The sequence below is a fragment of the Carettochelys insculpta genome, chromosome 3 (assembly GCF_033958435.1).
Source record: "Carettochelys insculpta isolate YL-2023 chromosome 3, ASM3395843v1, whole genome shotgun sequence".
Lineage (NCBI taxonomy): Eukaryota > Metazoa > Chordata > Testudines > Carettochelyidae > Carettochelys > Carettochelys insculpta.
In genome coordinates, this window is record NC_134139.1 from 59,440,129 (window position 1) to 59,460,813 (window position 20,685).

Consider the following 20,685-nt stretch of genomic DNA (forward strand, 5'->3'; position numbering starts at 1 on the left):
TATTAATCAGAACTCTGTAAATAGGTCATAGTTGTAAAGTTGTAACTGATATTATCTGCTTGCAGTTTGCAAAGGACTATAAGAATCTTGAAGAATCTAATACACTATTTCCAGCAGAGGGTTTCATTCTGAGAATTGATACTTTTGCCCTTCAAAAAAGTGATGGGCACAAACTAAAACTGCAGATCCCAATTTCCCTTGAAAGCTGGAAAACAGCTGTTGTAAATCTGACTGTTAGGGCTTGTCCCTGCCTCTGAATATGATGAAACAACTGGGAGAATACAGGGCCTATTGTCCTAACACAATTCCAAGTGTGTGTGTACTGGGGAAGAGAGGCAGTTCACGCAAGGTGACAGGGAGGATGGTTCCAGCCACTCAGAATAGTCCATTCACCCTTACCAAGTGTTCAACATCACAATCAGCAGGCAGTCACTCACTCTTACACTAGATGCCTTCCCCACACCCCCACACGAACTTGTCTTTTTACACTATTACTATCTAGCAGAGTAGGTTGTTTTTCTTTAAAAACAGGGCCCCATGGCCCATCTATACAACCTGGAAGATTTAAAAGTAGTCAGTACATTTCTGCAATGGTTTGTGGAAAAGAGATGAAAGTGAGTCCCACGGTTTAGATCCTGTTCCTCTTGCCCCGCCTCTGCCAGGAAGAGCTCCTGCTCCTTTGGCAAGCCCTGAAGCTGGCTGGCTTCTGAAGCTTAGCCTGGGGCCCAGAGAACAGAATTTCTAAACTATTCCCTGGCAGTAGAAGGAAATGAAAACAAGTCATTTTCAAGAAAAGCAGGTTGGTCAGTCCAACCTTCAGCTCTAGAGACAAAACAAAATAAAAAAGCAGGAAATATGCAGAGAGAAAATGTGCAGTAAGGAAGGGAGGGAGAAGAAAGTCAAATGAAAACGGGACATTTTGATCGTATTGCAATCAAGTGGAAACGCATAGATTTTAATCTCAGCCAATACAATTTTAAATAGCTAGATAAAGATACTCCAGCTAAAGGGTAATAGACAAATGGCAGAGACAGAAGAAATAGCAAAATTTTAACTGATATGAATTTCTGGTGTTGTTTCTGTCTCACAGCACTAATTACAGCAAATGCAACACTTGCAAATTAGGACTGGAAATGCTCAGAATGATTTTGCATCGTCCCCTAATAATAAACCTCAGAAGAAACTACTGAGTAATACTAATGATATTAACTCTTGGAGTGATGAGATTACTCTTTATAAAACTTCAGAGTGAGGTTTCTGAATGTACTAACCCTAAGCTCGAACAGACCTTTCGAGTCTAATGCCCTCAAGCATAAATTTAGTAACCACAACATTTCAAGCAGGCACTTGTCTCTTCTTTAATGCTAGTGCAATCTGCAGCTATTTGATCTATCCGTGAAAAAATGTTTGCAGCATAATTGTAGCCATGCTGGTCCCCAGATACGAGGGAGACAAGGTGGGTGAGGTAATATGCTTTATTGGACCAACTCCTGTTGGTGAAAGAGACAAGCTTCTGACTTCAGCAGAACTCTTCTTCAGGTCAAATAGTGAACAAACAAATAATGTAATAATTATCAGATCAGAATGCAACTTCCTGAAGCACAGGACTCACTGTTACTTATTTGTGATGTTCAAACAACCAAGAGTGAGGAAAGTACTCTGGGTGTGGGTTTCTTTCCATCTTAGTGGCACAGAGCCAGCCTACAAGCTGCTGAATCAATACAGGACAGATGGGTTCAGGTGCAGGGAAGTACCTTACGCAGTCACTTGCATTACTTAGCCCACAGATTTGCAACTTGCAGCTCTGGAGCCACATTTAGCTCTTTAAGGACCTCTGAAGTATAAGTCACCTTTGAAATCAGGATTTAGGCTCATATAAGCCCAATAAATTCGTAATGACAGTGATACTTGCCAGGCTCTAAACCTAGGTCAGTGCATTTAATTCTACTGGATCCTAGGTCAATGCACTGCCTGTCCCCAACTACAACACAGTCAAGTTAGTTAAAAATGCAGCCAGACCTGGAAATGTATGGCCTGAGCAGAGTCTCTCTGCTCTGCTCATCTCAGTACCAACTGCACACATTAGAGGGCATTATGACTCCGTTTGAAAGCAACCCTTTGAAGGACAAGAGTGTAGATCTGTCATGTACACCAAGACGCCTACACAAGAGGCTGGCAATGAGTAAATGAGAATTAGGCCTTTTTGGCTTTAAATCCTACTCCAAGATATTTGGGTACATGCTCCAGGCTGATCAGTCATGGGAAATACTGCAATGCAGGGGCAGGGGTTTCCTTTGGACAAGCAGTTATACCACACCCCCACTTTGTTCTTGCCTCTGGTGGCAGCTGAGCTTTCACTGATTTTGTGCTTGTAAGAGCAAAGGATAAACTCTTAGTAAAGCATGTTCCTCTGTTGATCTATCATCTGAACACAGGTCTCCTATTTAGAAAGTGGGCCTAAGGGACCAAATCTCATTGCTGTTTGATGGGCAGCAGACAGCTAATTCCTTTAGGTTTCCTTGAAAATCTCATTCACAGTGACTACTTCGTTTGCTGAATTGGTCACTAAACAGACTCTGACCTCCATGACTCCAGTGAAAGTGTTGAGTGACTTCCCCGATTTCAGTGGAGTTACTCCAAGTTTTCCTCTCTGTAACTGAGATCAGAATGTACCTCCAAACATTTAGCTCATTACTTTGTGAGGCACTGTGAGACAGACCAAGCATGAGAGGCACTATATAAAACCACTTTCGCTTCCATCCCATTAATACAGTTCCTGATCCCAAACTCCTTTGCTTTCCAACTTGTAAATTTATCATATATCATCACAGCTGGTCAACTCAAGTTGCTGCTTTTAGCTGTCACTCTGCAGGCTCCAACTCCATTCAGGACTAAGAATGCACAGATGAAATGCCAGGACCTTGTTGACTTAGCCCTGGCCTTTCTTTCTAATCTCTTGCTTGCTGGGCTGCCAGATTCCATTTTTTTCCCCCAGCCTTTAGAATCTTCCTTGCTATGTGTACTAAGTTTTCATTTTTACAGTTGTCTGCAGAAAGGGTTTTAGATATGAAGCCTTTAGGGCCTAGATCAGAACTGGCTTTAGGGAAGATGATAGTAATAAATTACACCATGTTTATTTGAAAGATCTTCATAGTCAGATTCTCATTTCTGTTGGTGGGGTGGGGAGGAAGGTGAGGAATACCTGACAGATAAAGGCCATGAATTCATGCCTATATGCCATTACTCTGCATTCTGCAATCATCTGCTCTTGCCATATTGTTTTATTAGTCTACATCTTCTGTTTACTTCAAAGTCCTGTGGCAATGGGGGAGGGGCAAAGCGACAGCGGGGAGGTGACCACTGGGATTCGTAGTTCCAAACCCACACGTAGGCGGCCTGTGGACTTTGCTCATTCATCTGTGACCCCAGGACAACAGAGGAGTTCGGCAACATCCCAGGCGACTGAGCAGGCCTTTTTAGGAGCAGCACTGTTCACCCTCAAATGAGGGAAGGGACTTCAAAAGGGTGTCCCAAAAAATCGCTTGTCCCAACCAAACTGGCCAGCATGCTGCAGCTGGCAGTTTTACTCTCACAGTGGTTGAAAAACAGTGAAAAGAAAGATATTTGGAACATGGAACATTTGCACCCTTTTGGACAAGGAGAACACTATGAAGCCTGAGAGAAGAATAGCCCTCATAGCAAGAGAGCTGGCATGCTATAACATTGACATAGATGCCTGAGCGAGACCAGACTTGCAGAGGAAGGATCCATCTGTGAATTGAAAGGAGGTAACACCTCCTTTTGGAAAGGCAGGCCAGAAAATGAAGACAGAATCCACTGAGCGAGACTTGCCATCAAGACATCACTTCTGCACCAGCTTCCTGACCTACCAACTTGCATCAGTGAGCATTAAATCAACCTCCGCTTCCCCCTCAGCTCCTCTTGCCACGTTACAGTCATCAGCACTTACACCCTGACTCTGATCGGCAGCAATGAAGCAAAAGAGTTTCTATGAGGACCTTGACCATCTTGCAAAAGCAACTCCTCCAAGTGACAAGCTTCTCCTGTTGGGTGACTTCAATGCCAAAGTTGGCAAGAAATGTAGGAACTGGAAAGGGGTGCTGGGGCATCACAGCATTGGTAACATGAATGCCACTGGCCTTCTTCTGCTGAGCTTGTGTGCAGAAAGTGACCTGATTACCAACACTCTTCAGACAGGCTGATAAATACAAGACCACATGGATGCACCCGAGATCAAAACAGTGACATCTGATTGACTGTCATCAGTTGCAGGAGAGACATTCGTAATGTTAAGATCACCAGGGCCATGTGGGGAGCCGAGTGCTGGACTGATCATAGACTCGTCAGATCCGTCCTTATGCTGCACATCACACCACTGCACTGCAAGAAGCTCAAGGTTGTCAGACCCTCCTTCAACAAATCGGGAAGCTGTAACATACTGGTCATCGTGAGCAATTCACAGTCTGACTTGATGATGTGCTGACATCTCATGGACCTCTGATTTGGGACCCAACACAAGAGTGGGGCCAGTTTAAAACCCTGGTGATGGAGTCAGCCAAGTCAACACTAGGACTTTTAAAAAGAGGTCACCAAGACTGGTTTAACAAAAAATGACAAGACCATCATGAAGATCTTAGAGGAAAAAAACAGAACACATTTCTGGAATGGGAAAATGATCAGTCCTCAATCTCCAAACATGACTGTTTTAAGCACCTTCAGAGTCAGGCACAGACTACACTTCGCAAAATGCAAGATGAGTGGTAGGAGAGAAAAGCTGAAGAAGTCCAATACTAAGCTGACATCAAGAACTCCAAGATGTTCTTCAGTGCTATTAAAGCTGTATATGGACCTTCAAAGCCAAGTACTACATCTCTCCTATCTGCAGATGGCATGACCCTCCTGAGGGAGAAAAGCAGCATCAACAATAGGTGGACAGAACATTTCAACAACCTTCTCAACAGGCCCTCCGTTCTCAACCCTGCGGCCCTAGACCAGATCCCTCAGAAACTTACGATGGACAGTCTTGACCTGCCTCCCGCAATGGGTGATGTCAAAAAGGCAAATCAGCCAGACCAGCTCTAGCAAAGCCCCTCGGATGGACAGTATCCCTGCTGAAATTTTCAAGGCAGCAGGACCAGCGTCACTTGAAGCCTTTCACAGAATTTTGACCAGCATCTGGGAAGAACACATGCACAAAGACTTCAGGGATGCCACAATCACCTGGCTCTTCAAGAACAAGGGCATCAAAGCTGACTGTGGAAATCTCACTTCTCTCTACTGCTGGGAATATCTTGGCTTGAGTCATCCGCAACTGTGTGATCATCGGCATCTCAGAGGAGAACCTACCAGAGGCACAGTGTGGTTTCCACCCAAGCCACAGCACCAGTGACATGATCTTTGCTGTTAGTCAGATCCAGGAAAAGTGCATACAGCAGAACTTGGATCTGTATGCTGTCCTTATAGACCTGACCAAGGCGTTTGACACTGTCAACAGCAAAGCCCTCTGGATTATTCTGTCAAAGTTCAGCTGCCCGAGAAGATTCGTTAACCTCATACGCCTGTTTCACGATGACATGACTGGCTTTGTTCTTTCACATGGTGAGTCTGCAGATCCATTTGAGATATCCAATGGTATGAAGCAAGGGTGTGTGCTGGCCCCAGCATTATTCAGCCTCTTTTTCATGTGCGTCCTCAACCACACAGTTAGGGACCTGGACCATGGAGTCTACACGAAGTACAGACTTGATGGGTCACTTTTTGATCTTTGCCGTTTGAATGCTAAAACCAAGACACTTGAGAGGTTCACCCTTGAAGCCCTTTTTGCTGACGACTGTGCCCTTATGGCACACAAGTAATCTGATCTCCAGCTTATCATCAACAAGTTTGCTGAAGCCACTCGCCTCTTTGGTTTGACCATTGGCCTAGGAAAGACCCAGGTACTGTTTCAGCCTGCTCCAAGATCTGCTGCTCTCCCTGCTTCAATATCTATTGAAGGAACAGAGTTAAAAACAGTAGATGAGTTCAACTACCTCAGCAGCACAATAGCCAATGATGGCTCCCTTGACAAAGAAATCAATGCCAGGATCTGCCAGGCCAACCAGGCACTAAGACGTTTGAGAGCACAAGCGTTGAATCAGCACAACATCTGACAGTCCCCTGAACTGAAAGCATACAAGGCTGCATCCCTGACCAGTTTCCTGTATGGATGTGAAACACGAACCTTGTACAGAAAACATGTGAAACTGCTGAAGCGCTTCCACACACGCAGCCGGAGAGCAATACTGCACATTTTGATGGCAGGACAGAGTCATGAACCTGGAAGTCCTTGACAGAACAGGAACCACAAGCACTGAAGCCATGATTCTGAAAGCCCAGCTCTGCTGGACAGGGCACATCATACAAACGGAAGAGTCAAAAATCCCTAAACTCCTCCTCTTTGGTGAGCTGTCCCAAGGCAAAAGGAATGAAAGCAGGCCTTGCAAGAGGTATAAAGGCTGCATGACGACCAACATTGCTTATGCTGGATTAAAGCAAAACAGCTAGAGCAGCATACAGAAGATTGAACAGGCTGGTGTGCTCTCGTATGACACACGTACGGCAACTTCGAACAGCAGTGACACATATGCCTGACTGATGCTCGTGAGAGGAGAAAAGCACCAGCGGCAGCTGCACAGGCAGAGCCAGGACAATCCCGTTGCCCCTACTGTGAACGCCCATGCCGGTCAAGGCTTGGACTCCTCAGTCACATGCAGTCCACAACCAGTGAGCCTGTGCAAGCTGAAGACATCATCGTCAGACTCGACAGACTACCAAGAAGAAGCTGTTATAAAGGTGGCATCTGCTATCAGATGCTGCTACCAATAAACTACAGTGTGGTTTATTTTTAAAGCTTTTTACTAAGCCTTGTACAGAAGAACCACATAACAAAAATATGTCCCAAAATATCTTGAAAATGCATTTGTTTGCTTTTTTTTTTAAAATTGAGAGTAAAGCATCATGTGCCTCACGCAAAGCCCTGTGTAGTCAGTGGAAAGATGCCCACTGATTTCAGTGGGCTTTGGATTAGGCACTAATTGACTGGCACAGACTCTCAATAGTCATGTGGAAGCAGAATGTTTCTTGTGCAGCTGGTCTTATGGTAAGTGTGGATTAGACAGGACTCTTTCCAGCGCACCATAACAAATACTCAGACCCCAAAAGGAAGAGAACTTTTCCAACAAAGTGGATTAAGACAGATTCTGCTTTGGAAGGGTCTTATGTTCCCTTAGACAACAGATACTAGTGAATCAGCTACTGGCCATTTTTAGAGATCTCTTTTTCTGCATTCTTTTAGGGTCTTCTGTTCACAAGAAAGGAGGGTTGTGTGAAAATTCCATCTGACCCACTCCCAGTCAAAAAGATGGACCTAATCTGCAGCAAAGTTTGGGTGAAAATTCATCTTCTGAGAGAGCTCGGACCCAGGGTTTTGCTACAAATTCATCGTAAAGACATCTAGCTGCTTGTTTAGATCCTCAGCAGCCCAAAAGGTAGATCCTGAATGTAAGCCTCGAGTGGTAACACCACCAGGTCAGTGGATTTCTTCAAGAAAGACAGCATATATTCCAAGACATGCACACCTACTGCTCTGTGTGATGTCTGAGCAATATTCTGTTACTCTGTATTGTCAGTATGCAACAGGAGGGACAAAGAAAATAGCAAGCATCTTTCTGCACAACACAGGCTGAATAGGAGTCAACATTGTGATATCGTTGCAAACATCATTCTTGGTATTAAGAGGAGTGCTGAAAACAAGCCACAAGTAAGTCTTTCACTCTACTTTGCACTGATTAGGCCTCATCTGGAGCATTTTGTCCAGTTCTGGGTACCACATTTCAGGAAAGATGTGGACAAATTGGAGAAAGTCCAGAGAAGAGCAACAAAAATTATTAAAGGTCCAGAAGACATGACCTCTGAGGGAAGACTGAAAGAACTGGTTTTGTTCAGTCTAGGAAAGAAAGGGTGAGAGGGGACATAACAGTTTTCAAATACCTAAAAGGCTGTTGCAAGAGGTGGGGGTGGGTAAAGAAAAATTGTTCTCCTTTACCTCTGATGATAGGACAAGGAGCTTAAGTTGCAGCAAGGGAGGTTTAGGCTGGACATTAGGAAAAACTTCCCATTGGGGTGATTAAGCACTGGAATAAATTGCCTAATGAGATTGTGGAATCTCCATCCTTGGAGATTTTTAAGAACACATTAAACAAACACGTCAGGGATGGTTTACATAGTGAGAGCTTGGTCTTGTCATGAATGCAGAGGACTGGACTTGATCACTTCTTGAGGTTCCTTCCAGTCCTTTGGTTTTGTGTAACTATTCTGTCTCTAAAAGGGCACATCACAAGGAACTTGAGCCCAGGGAAGGAACATCACTGATACCCCTACCCTGCCAGGGTGCCTGGAGTCCATATGGCAGATCACAGACTGGGCAGGATCAGTCAGTGAGGGGGTGGGACCAGAGCATCTAGGACATGCACTGAGCCAATGCATCTCCTAGGCAACAGCCACCAGCAGAGCTGCTGTGCAACCCCAAGCCTATAAGTGCCAATCCTGCTGAAGGATGGCAGTAGTATAGTAATATAGCATCCACCCAGGGTGAATGCATCCTCTTAAAGCTTCTGCCAGCATGCAGCCAAGGGGTGCAAACTGCCCACTCTCACATGTGGGAATGTAGCTAGATCTCCAACCCTATATAGATTTCATTAGCTATATATTTGTTAAATGTGAGGTTGCAGTATTAGCTGAAGTTGGCTCCAGTATGAAAAACCTTATAAACAATAAAGTCTGAAATTAAGCTGCAAGCGAACAAGCTGGCGCTGTATTCACTGGGCTCACAGGAGTGAGTATTTCTCAGCTTTGCTGGTCTGCCCCATTCTTATTAGCAAGTGGGGGCTGAAAGTGGAAAACTCTGTTGTGTTCTCTAACAACCAGCAATGACCCCCCCGCCAGGTTCCCTTCTCACCATTCCAGGCTTCCAAGCCACTTCTGGACACTATTTCAACCTCTATACCTAAAGAGGGGAAATTTGTGCCTTAATATTCATAGGGCACTCTGAAGACTTAAACTGCTACAAAATCGTTACATATTAATCTTCCCATTAGAACTCTTGGCAATTTCAGACTTGTCCTTAGTGCCTGTTTTTCTAGAGCACAGAAACACCAATCCGTACAGCAAATTAGGCAGTGCCTGCTCAGGAGCAGCCAAGCTTTGAAATAACAAGAACTCTGGTAGGCTGGGTTTGGGATGCATTAGCAGACAAAAGCAGGCTGGCAAGCTTAAAACAGCATCTGCTCTCTAACTCTTGGGTCTCATTATTACCATTTAACATTCATACAGCAGGATCAGGGCACTCCATGCCAGGAGCTGTACAGACACACAAGACAGTGGTACCAATTCTTCAGCTTGATAAGCACAAAGCCCACACCCAATTTTTAATGGCCCTTCCCCCCACCACATTTTGTTTCCTCTGTCATCTCTATGGTTTTATCAACACTGCTTTAGCTGAGCTAGCTACTGAATTGCAAAGGCCAAATATAAACAGAAACAAATAAGAAAAAGGACACTTCAGCAACACTTAGCTTGCCTTTTAAAATTCAAGGCAGGGGGTTGAATGAGATGAAGCCAGTGAAAACACAAGATACTGACACTGGCCAAATGAGGAAAAATAATGAATTTATACAAGCAAAAAACTGAAACGGAAAGAATGACAGATCTACTGCTGCATTTGGTGTACGTATAATAACCACCGATAGACTTTCCCCAGGAAGTGTTGAAATTACCATCACTGAAATGAGTCCAACAATTTAAATAATCTTTCCCAGAACATTCCAATTTGGGCTTTGGCAACAAGAGAAGTTTTAATGCTCTTAAAGATGTTTATATACATTTTTAAAAAGCAGAATATTTCTTTCAAGCAAGACCTCCCTCTTAGCTTTTGCAAAGTCAGACTGGAGTTGTGGTCATTTCGCAGCGTCCATTTTCTGAAGCCAATGTTCAAATTCTCAATCATCAGATTAAGCAACAAATAGGGATTCTTACAACAGCTCTGAGTTATGAATGAATGGCTATTTGTGTGCTAGCCTGTCAAGACAGATGCAGTATTTGTCAGAGTAGTATGGGTTAGATATGGTGGGAAGGAGCCAAACAAACAGAGCCAAGGTCAAAGTCACAACATTCTCTCTCTCTCTCTCTCTCTCTCTTCCCCCCGCCCCGGTTTTTTCTGTTTTCTTTTCTACAGTGTTTGCTAAAATAATGACATACCAATCAATATTTTCATTCAGCCTGCCCTGTATTTTTGTCTGAAAAGCAATATGCAAGGAAAGCAAATTAATTTATAAATAAATTGATATAATCATAATAATATTTCTTTCTATAATACAAAGAAAATAAAATATATTGGGCCCGATCCAAAGCTCAGTGAAATCAAAGGAAAGATTCCTGTTGATTTTTATTGATTTTAATGACTGTACTTTATCTGTATTGCAGTATTGACTAAAAGGCCCATCATGCTAAAGGCTCTACAAACACACAGCAGAGAGACAAACCATTTTCCAGAAAGCTCATTCTCATGGCAAAAACTTCCACTGATTTCAGTAGGAGTAAGATTAGATTTACAGTGAAAACCCTGAGAGGTATCATAGCACCTTACTGTGCATTATGCAGCCACAGTCATAGGAAGTTTCTGTTTCTAGGGATACACCTTTCAGTCCTGCAGAAAAATGTGCATGATGGGAAAAGACGTTTTGAAAATTCCACCAGTTCAGACTCAAGGGGTTGCTACAGAGCTTTCTTCCTTCAGGGTAGAAGCATGGACATATTCACAGGATGGCATTCAGGGTGCAATGTTCATACTGCATGGGAATCCACAAGTTCAGGTGTATCTCCCTGGGCCTTGCAGTATGAGTGAGGGCAGGTAGTTCATTTTTTAAGCTTGTCAGATCCATCCTCTCAGGTACACTATCTGGCTCACACAGCAACCAAAAGCTTCTTCCCCTTGTGGAAGTAAAAGGCACCGAGAAAGCCTAAGCAGATTTTCACTGGCAACTCCACTGGACCTGAAAGACATCACACTGAAGAGAAAGTGCTTCCCAGCTCAGAACCAACTTGCACAGCACCTGTTGTATGTAACAACAACAACCCCTGAACAATTACACAAAGGTACAGACCAAAAGAATCAGGACAAGAACCCTAGTCATTCAGAGCCGAGAGCCCAGTTCATGGTCATAGAGCTAAACAAGAACTCCTGTAGTAATTAGTAAGAGCAGGTCCCTTCTACTCCCTGCTAACTACTAGAGGGCACCATCAATCAAGTATTCATCCATGACGACCAAGGGCAGCCAACCTGAGGCTCTCAAGCTGCATGCAGCCCTTTGAACAAAAACAAAAAAAAAAAAATGCAGCTTGGGCTCCAAACTGCACGCCAACAGTGCTTACCACTGCTCTGCACACATGCCCCTGCTCTTGGAGGGAGAAGCATGTGGCGATGGTTTCAGAAGTTCCAGTGAGTCGCTGGCATTGGGTTAGGAGCTGGGGGAGGCCTGGCTCTGGGAGAGAGGGAGGGCATTGAGCCATGTATTTATATATCTATCTGTACACAAATGTATAGCTATATATAGCTACATCTATATATAGAGATATATAAAAATAAATATGCAACATGTGGCTCTTTACGCTCTAGCCACAGCTCTTTTCGTTCTTCCACTTTAACTGGTTGGCCACCCCAATGTAGACCCTGCAGATGACACTGGAAGTAGGAAGATACGATGCTTGATTTTGAATGTGATCCACACCCCCTTCTGCAGAGTTGAGGGGAAATACAAAGGCCACTTCTTCTTGACTCTTCTGCACCATTCAACTGTATGTTGTACTGCTGGGTTCCCCCCCCCCCCCCAGTTATTATATATCAGGTAGGATGGTTTAGATGGCTTTGGGGGAGTTGTTTCAAAGGGAAACATAACTGCTTTAGTTAGTATCAGAGAGGTTGCCATGTTAGTCTGTAGCTTTGGGAACAACAAGGAGTCTTGCGGCACCTTATAGACTGACAGATATTTTGTAGCATAAGCTTTCGTGGGCAAAGACCCGCTTCATCAGATGACTCATGCATCTGATGAAGCGGGTCTTTGCCCACGAAAGCTTATGCTCCAAAATATGTTAGTCTATAAGGTGCCGCAAGACTCCTTGTTGCTTTAGTTAGATCATTCCAGGAAGCAAACTGGTAGCAAAGTTGCAGTGAGGCACCTACTTGTGATATCTTAGATTTAAGAGAAACAAACACCAAATTGTGGTAGTAGGCAGGATGCAGATTGACTCTAAACAAAAGACAGAAGCAAACTCTTCAGCCTAAACAAATCTGTTCAGTGTCCATGATGTATTATTAAATTAAAATAATACCTGCAGAACACAATTCCCAGGCTAAAAGCTGCCTGTTTAAATGTGTAGCATATGGTTACACAATGGGAATGGAAACATTTGTGCATATTCTTCACTAATGACTTGTTTTGTCCAGATGCACTGAGAGTTTCCTCTTAATTTGTAATGTGGAAGCATTTCTTGCAGAGAGACTCTTGCATAATTCAGAAAGTGAGCTGTCCAGCTGGAACCGACTCTTCGGGATAAGAAATATATTGAACAGAGAACTCCCCCCCCCACCCCACAAGCCCCCCTCCAAAAAAAAAAAAACCACACTCAAAGTCTTACCTCTGCTACTGGTCCTAATGATTAAGGATACATTTTCGAAGCACAGAGATTTTAGCTGCATGACTCCAAAACTCTGTTCGTACCTCTACTAATGTCCCACAAAATCAGGGGCCAGCTCAGCAACCTACTTAAGCTTTAATTGTTAATGGGACTTTCACATACTTAAAACTATACATGTGCATCTTGCAGAACAGGGACCTCCCCAACAAACAAATCCTAGAGTTCTTGTTTAGCTTTTTGTTCAGATCTTAGACACAAAGTCTTCCAAATTTAAAGCAATAACAACCACCACCTATGAATATCCCACTCTGAAAATATTTTATCTATTGTCCTTACAAGTCACACCTAAAATGCCTAAGACTCACAGAGGGTAGTAAAAGCAAATAGTTTATTTAATATGTGTTTGGCCGCACTTTCAGTATAGTCACCTCTGCTCTCTCCACTCTGTAGCCATTTGCACCTTGATCCTATAACAGATTGAAGCCAGGAGAACTTCATGTGAGGGCAAGGATCCATTTAGCCAATCACATGCAGCACTGGCACTTTAGTCAGCAAGTTTCCACCATTATTTATGGAGCTGTTTCACACAGAAGCAGAAGAAATATCTAAAAATTGTCACCTGTGACAGTAAAAGAATGGTGGACAACTCAGGGTGGTGCTCTGAAACCACTGGGAGGGAAGAAGAGGAGTAGTAAGTGTGGGGCTCCAGTGCCTCAGTGCACAAGAGGCATGAGGGAAGGGGAAAGAGTTGGGGTGCACAGGCTGCAAGTGAGACCCCAATGGACGCTGGATTACCCACCACTGGATAGGTTCAATCATGCAGCCCACCGAGATGAAAGAGAGCCACCACTGCCCTCTACTCACTAATCTTGGTTGCCCACCAGTGCTGTAAATTCTCAGGACTGGCAGAGGAATAGGAGCTGGGCGGAGTACCGGAAAATGCACTTCTTTAGAAAAGTGACTGGACTCCATAGGGTTGGTGTCACTTTAAGACGATGATACCAGTGGGAGTTTTGCTTGAGTAGGCACTGAAACAGGGCTGCAGGATTTTAGTCCTAGGTGTGGGGGAGGGAGAGGGAGAGTCGGCCCTGGATAGTCTTCCTCTCTAAAAGCCTAAGGTGTTCCTTCCATCTCTCTTTTCTTCAGTCTCCGTCCCCTCAAGTTACAGAGTAAGAGAATTTACCATGCCACATCAGATGACTGAGCTCCCAAATCTGGTACTCAACTATTGACTGTGGCCAACACCTGATGGTTCAGAAGAAAGTGAGAAACAACCAGGATGCACTCTGCTGTTTGTGTGATGAGGGTACAAGTGGAAGGAGAAGTGATTCCTTCCTGACTCGTATGCAGTGAAGCAAGACAGCTTCAAGAATCTAGAAGGGTGTTACACGGAGGGGAGAGAACAATTATGTTCCTTAACCTCTGATAAGACAAGAAGTAAGGAGCTGAACCTGTAGCAAGGGAGGTTTAGGCTGAATATTAGGAAAAACTTCCTATCAGGGTGGTTAAGCTCTGCAATAAATTGACTAGGGAGCATATGGAATCTCTATCATTGATTTTTAAAAGCAGGTTAAACAAACACCTGTCAGGAATGGTCAACATTGGCGGGGGGTGGGGTGGTGGTGTGGGAAATCACATCAGCAGCCCAGATCCAGCCTGCCAAGCATTTCTCTTTGGCCTGCCCAGCTGATTAGCGGAGCATGCATACTTACAGCCAGCAGCATGTGTTTAGTTGCCCCTCCCCCGACTTTGTTCCTGCTCCTATAATTCCCTGCTAGCTATGCTGAGAGGAAGCGGGTGGAGGCAAGAAGATAGTGCTGAAGTCAAGGTGTTCCCAGTCTCTGCTCTGCAGAGATGAGGCACAGGATAGGGAGAGAGGGAGACACACAGCAGAGCTGCTCCACTTTGAAGGCTGGATGGTAAGTGACTCGGGAATGCAGAGCAGGGGAGGGAGGAGACAGAGCCAGAGCCAGCTGGTGACTTCTCTCAGAACCTTACCTAGCAGCAGCAGCAGCACACATACTCTGTCACTGTCACACATGCCCGGTCTGTGCCCCACACACAGTCACTGTCACAACTCTGTCTTTCACACACAGTGTTTCTCTTTCACATTCACACACTCTGTCTCTGTAGCCCTCAGCCCCACTCCTTCTGCTTGAGACCTCACCCCTTACCGGGATCCAAAACCAATTGACAACCTGTACTAAAATTCGTGGAGTGACCCCCCCCCACTCCAGAAAGTATTGCCCACGCCTGGTCTACATGGTACTTGGTCCTGCCATGAGTGCAGGGCACTAGACTTGATGACCTCTTGAGGCTCCTTCCAGTTCTATGATTCTATTAGTCGATTACCCTGCCCCCCCATGTATAACTGCAAATTATAAGATTGCTCATAATATTATCATGCCCCCTTTTCAATCCATCTGCAACTTCTTAGCTCTAAAGAGCAGAGGAGGATTTATGAATGCTACTCATTTTAAGCCACACGGCATCATTCCCATCACCTCCCTCTACCTTACTGAAAGCCTCCACCAGGATGCTAAATTCCTTAGAAGCTGGACACATGGGGAAATCAAACTCCAGGCAGGTGCTGAGCACCACAGTTAGGACATTGGGTCCACACCGTTGGAAGGTTTAAAATATATGCCTTCAGACCGCCTCTGTATTTTTAACAAAATAGAAAACCCTGACAGATTAACTTCTGGGCTCTGCTAAATGCAAAACACACATGAACTGCACATCAGTAACTGTTAACATTTGGTAATGATACAATCAGTAAAGGCATACAGCATTGCCACTTCTGTATTAGTAACTCAATTATTCTGAGGACAAGAAGTCCACATGCCTCTGTTCCCTGGTAAATCAGTTCCTTGTTTCTAAAGCAGAAGCAGAGCCTTGTACCCAGCCAGTTTATATAGGATTTTTTTTCCCCATTAAGCAAATACTTAGCAGAATGGCAGTCTATGTAACATAATATTCATATAGTAGAGTTCATTAAAAGATAAGTTATATCAATAATTCCCATAAAATTCATGTAGTGTAGAGGCAAGAACGAGGCTCCATGGGGGCAGTGTGTATAAAGCTAGCATAACAGAGTGAAACAACTATCAAGAAAAGGAACTGTAAAATTTCAGGGGGTTGTATATTTTAGCTCCATCTCCTCCAAAGAGGATAGAATACTCAAAGTGATCACTTACTTTCATAGGGCGCAACCCATCCCTTTTTACTGAGTCATGGGGAGTTTTAGATGAACAGCAAATACAGAATTGAGCCTTTATATGTTTAACACAAATCAGCCTTCCAAATTCCTGAAAATCTGCATGGCTAATTATACATATGTATAATGAATGTCCCAGGTATGTGTGATTATTATTTGCAATTTGTAACTGTACTGATATTACATTTCTGCAGATTAACAATGCCATGTTTGATATTACTAAAATTGTGATAAGCATTCAATTTAAATATCAGAACCTGTCTAATCAGCAATTTTATGCCAAAGACATAATTATCTTCTAATATGACCCAATTTTAATAAAATTAGGGCTTTGGAACTGGAAAGACAATTGCTGCTCAGCACAAAGCTTTCAAGCATCCTATCGCTGACCACCTTCAGATTTCACATTCAATCTCCTTTTTATGTCTCTACAAAAAATCTGTTACTGACAGTTTGGACTCTTATTACCAAACCCAAAATAAGGTTCAGAGGGACCACTACACAAAAGTTCAGCTGCTGTTTGAGTTCCCAAAGCTTCTTGATACTATTTTCCTGCCACTAATTTTGCAGTCTATATGCGTCTCTCATTCTTTGCTTCTTTGAATTTCCACGTATAGTCTGACTACAAGTGTCTTTAACCTCAAATGGACTCAAGCAGATGCCAGATGTCCCCTCATTCCCTCAATGCAAACAATCAGAAACCTTAGCATAACTTTACTTTGAGATTTAAACTAACAGCATGTGAAAAGATTAATATGAATAAATTCAAAACTAATCAGATCCCTTCTTTAAATGTTGACACAGTATTATTTATATCCCATAAATACCTTCTTGACTAAAAGTCATCCCAGGAGATTGGCATCTTGCCAGTTCTATTCATATTTACTGTATTTATATAGTACAGTTGGCCAAGGATAATATTTAAGACAAAATATGCCTTAGGGTATATACAATATCTCTTATAGTTTTCCTTTTACTTCTCCTCATTGCTAAAAATATTTAGTCTGAACTATATAAAATGCCCCACAAAGACCTATCAGCAAGCTCTAGTGATATATAGCTGACTATGAGTATAATTAGTGTATATTTGTAGTACTTGGGCTGTAGTCAGTTACTGAACACTAACAACTTTGTGGTTAAAAACTGAACCACTGATCTTTCCCATGCCTTCATCTCAGCCGCTTTTGACCTTCAACGCATTCATAATTATATCCTTCTCCTTCCTCATCACTGTCCCAATGGGATCAGAAACTGCAGAGTTAAGAAAATTATTCAGTGAAGTCCAGGAGAAAGTGTATATAGCAGCCAGTTCTGCACTTTCTTTCATTTGTTTAAAATATGGGGGAGTGATTCCTTCCTTTCTGTCTTCTTTGGAAAGGTTCACTCAATCCAGTATAACTACAGAGCAATGGAAAAACAGTTAACCTACTTACTATGATGTTAGCCACAGCTCTTGCACAGTAGTAGTATTGGATCTGTTGCTAAATGGCCTTCTGATCCCAAAGTTCAGATGCACTCTGTTGGTAGATACCTGCAGTCGACTTTACGCTGCCAAAACCCCTCCTGATACTTTCATACCCTTTTGGCTCTTACCAATGTTTTAAAAATAGACTCTGTTCTGTCAACTTTGACATCACACACCTCCGATATTTGGATGTTTCAAAAAGTCTAAGTGTAGGTTTTATAGTAGTAGCTCCTTTTTTGATTTTCTTTTGTGGAAAAGGGGGTTCATTTGTGGTCTGGATCACTGTACCTTGCCTTCAAAACCCCTTTATGACAAGGTCAGACCCATCTATCAAGGTGTTGCTACTATTTTCTGTAGCCTTTGTTCACAAATACTCACTACCACACTCAGGAAGTGAGATGTTGGGGCTCAAAACAAAGTTCTGACTTTCACCAAAACACCAGAAAGGGTGGCAGGGCAGTGGGAGCCTGTTTTGAAGGGAAACTACCATGGTTTCTACATTCTGCCTCAATGTTATTGCTGCAAATTACACTGAACCTTCTGCGCATAACCACTTGGCTCCAGTATACATAAAAAAAATCTTCCTTCCCAAGGGTAACAAGGGTGGAGTATATTTATCCTAGCTGTTACTGCAATTACAATAATAAAATGGCTCTGACTGCCAAGGTGTCCTGTACCTGATGGTGTCATTTAACAGTAAAAGAAGAAAAAGGCAGCTTCAAAGAGTGGGGTCCAGACCCTTTGGCTGGCATCATGGCTCTATGACATGCAAGCCCCAGCAAGTCCTAACACTACAACTCGCTAAACTAAACATAAATAAAAGAAAATGCAATTAGAAACTCTAGGATAAAGTTACCAAGATGGCTACATTATCCATTTAAGCCAGAGGTATGTACTTTTGAAAAACAGACAGCAAATACATAGGGCATCAAGTGGAGGGTGATGGAGGAGGGAGGAAAAGAAACATTCAGCGCTGGAGTTTTGGATACGCTGAAGGTGACGTTACTTTTCTCTCACTGGTGTTTAACCTTCCTTGGCATAAGTAGCTTTTTTTTTTTTTTTTTTTTTTTTTTTAAAAAAAAAAAGGCGTTTTATGCTTTTCTGCACACCCACTGCCTCTGCCAAAACAAAGAGGCATGGTAGGATGATTTTTATTCATCAAACGTGAGATGTGATATCAGCAGAAAACATTTTCCCCCTTTATTGTTCAGAATGAGATGTGTATTATCAGTGTCATTCAAAAACAGTTCAAGGGAAAATATGAAAAGGCTTCCAGGAACTGACACTGAACAGAAAGGAGGACTTATCTGTACCTAAAATTAAAGGCACCATGAATTGGAAGAGTGGCTATTAAATTCTAAAGGGAAGGGAGAGGTCTCTACAGCTGTTCTTTCTGAGAGTACCAATTTAAGTTAAGAGCTTAAGAAGGATGTTCAGGGGGACTCGGGAGGGAAAGAAAGCCTCTGATTCTTTTTATACTGCTGAAAAAGGCAGAGCTAGACTGAGACAAGTTAAGAGAAAGAACAGCTGTGGAATGATTCAGGAGGGTGTTCTCCAGAAGGAGGAGTGTGGGTGGGTGGGTGCCTGTCATTTTACCGAGCCAGAGTTTTGTATGCCCGGGTCCTCGGAGCACACATAGTGAGTTGTGTGATTTCTTTCAGAGCGGGAGGATGAGAGATCAAACACAGCAGGTTTGCAGAAACCGAGCTCCCCCTCCCATCCCCGTCCAAAAAGTATGAAAAACTGAACTGAGAGTGAAAGTAACAGCTGGGGAGGGCATTATCATAACATATATCACATGAGGCAGGTATTTCTAGGCACTGCGGAGGCTTCGGGGGTGAACTCACACTCACTCACGCACGCACAGGACTTACTTTCGGGGAAAACAGGCAGCATGTCTATTTTGTAAACCTCTTTGGCATAATACTCCTCATCGCTCCTCTCCCTTTCGCAAGTGGCGGCTCTGTGGTTGGCTTTCTCCTGCAGCAGGTCCCTGGTGCTGTTGTAGATGGAGATGACCTCCGGGGATACCTCCTCGGGCTCGGGGAACTCTTCGGGAGGGCTAGTGAGCTTCAGTTTGCTCAGGATCTGCCCTCGGATGGCCTCGATCCTCTTGCGCATAAACTGATCCATGTCTAGGGTGCTGCAGGTAGACAGGCTGAGCGCCACCGTGGCCAGATCCAGGGTGAGCACCACGCTCAGGAGATAGCAGTGCATTCTCGGGCTTCGTCCCAGCGCCCCGCAAAGAGGGACTGAACCAGGGGGCGGCGGAGGGCGTCCCGAGGAGGGGGAGCGGCTGCGGCTGGAGAAGCACAGCGGGCTGCCAGGGAAAAGGCAACGGGTAGGGGGTGCAAATAAAAAAGGCCCCCGGGGTCCAGGCAGCTGCAAAGCAAAGCGCTACCTCTGCGCCGGGGGGCAAGGAGGAGGGGGGATTTCCACCAGCCCCCAAGGCGGCAAGAGGCACTGGCGAGCCGGCCGGTGGCGGGCAGCCCTCCTGCAGCAGGGGGCAGCCGGGCGCTCAGCTCCGGGCCGAGGGGCGATGGCAGGGGCGGGCGGGGAGCCGAGTGAGCGGCGCCCACGTGCGTGTGAGCGGGCAGCGTCGGGCCTGGGGTTGCGGGGTACCGCTGGGCTCTTCACTCCCGCCTCCGGCGCTGATCCTCCCGCAGGCACCGGCCGGGCCCCCCCCTTCCTTGCGGTGCAGCTTCCCCGGCGCCCTCCTCTTCCTCCACACCAGCGCCAATCCCGGCCGCAGTCAACACGCCGGCGCTGCTGCAGCCTCCCGCGGGCTGGAGCCCGGCGGCGCTTCGCAAAGGTGCTTGGCCCTTTCCACCCGCCGGGGCACCTCTCCCCGCCTGCTCCGTGCCAGGGCTTACGATCCCCCGCTCCCCTCCCGCCCGGAGCCCCTTCGCCTTCCCGGCTAGGAGCGACCCTTGGCCAGCCGAGAACATCGCGGTCGTGGCCGGGAGAGGGAGATTTATAAGGGCTCCCGGCACCACGTGTTTGCCTCCCAAGCGAGTGACGTGGTGGGGCTGCCTGCAAGAGCGGATTCCTCGCGTTTTTCCCGCGCGGGGCGCTCTGCGCCGCAAGGTGCCGCCCTGAGCCGGCGCGGGGAGCAGCCGAACGGCCGAGGCTGCTCTTCCCTGGCGCTGGAGCCAAAGCAGGGCGCTGCTTGTAATGCTGGTGCAGGCAGGGGCCTGGCACCCGCGAAGGAGCCACGAGCCTGCCTTCCCCACCCTCGGAGCAGCCCTGCCTA

At 44.9% G+C, this 20,685-nt stretch overlaps 1 protein-coding gene across 1 annotated transcript in view; it reads right to left on the reverse strand.

Annotated features, from left to right (window-relative positions):
* The window catches only part of TGFB2 (transforming growth factor beta 2), a 79,846-nt gene extending 59,494 nt beyond the window's left edge, over positions 1-20,352 (reverse strand). The window contains exon 1 of the mRNA XM_074989945.1: positions 19,307-20,352. Within this exon, the coding sequence (XP_074846046.1) occupies positions 19,307-19,649 (343 nt within the window). The 5' untranslated portion in view covers positions 19,650-20,352. The remainder of the gene's footprint in view (positions 1-19,306) is intronic.
* Between the last annotated feature and the right edge of the window lie 333 nt (positions 20,353-20,685).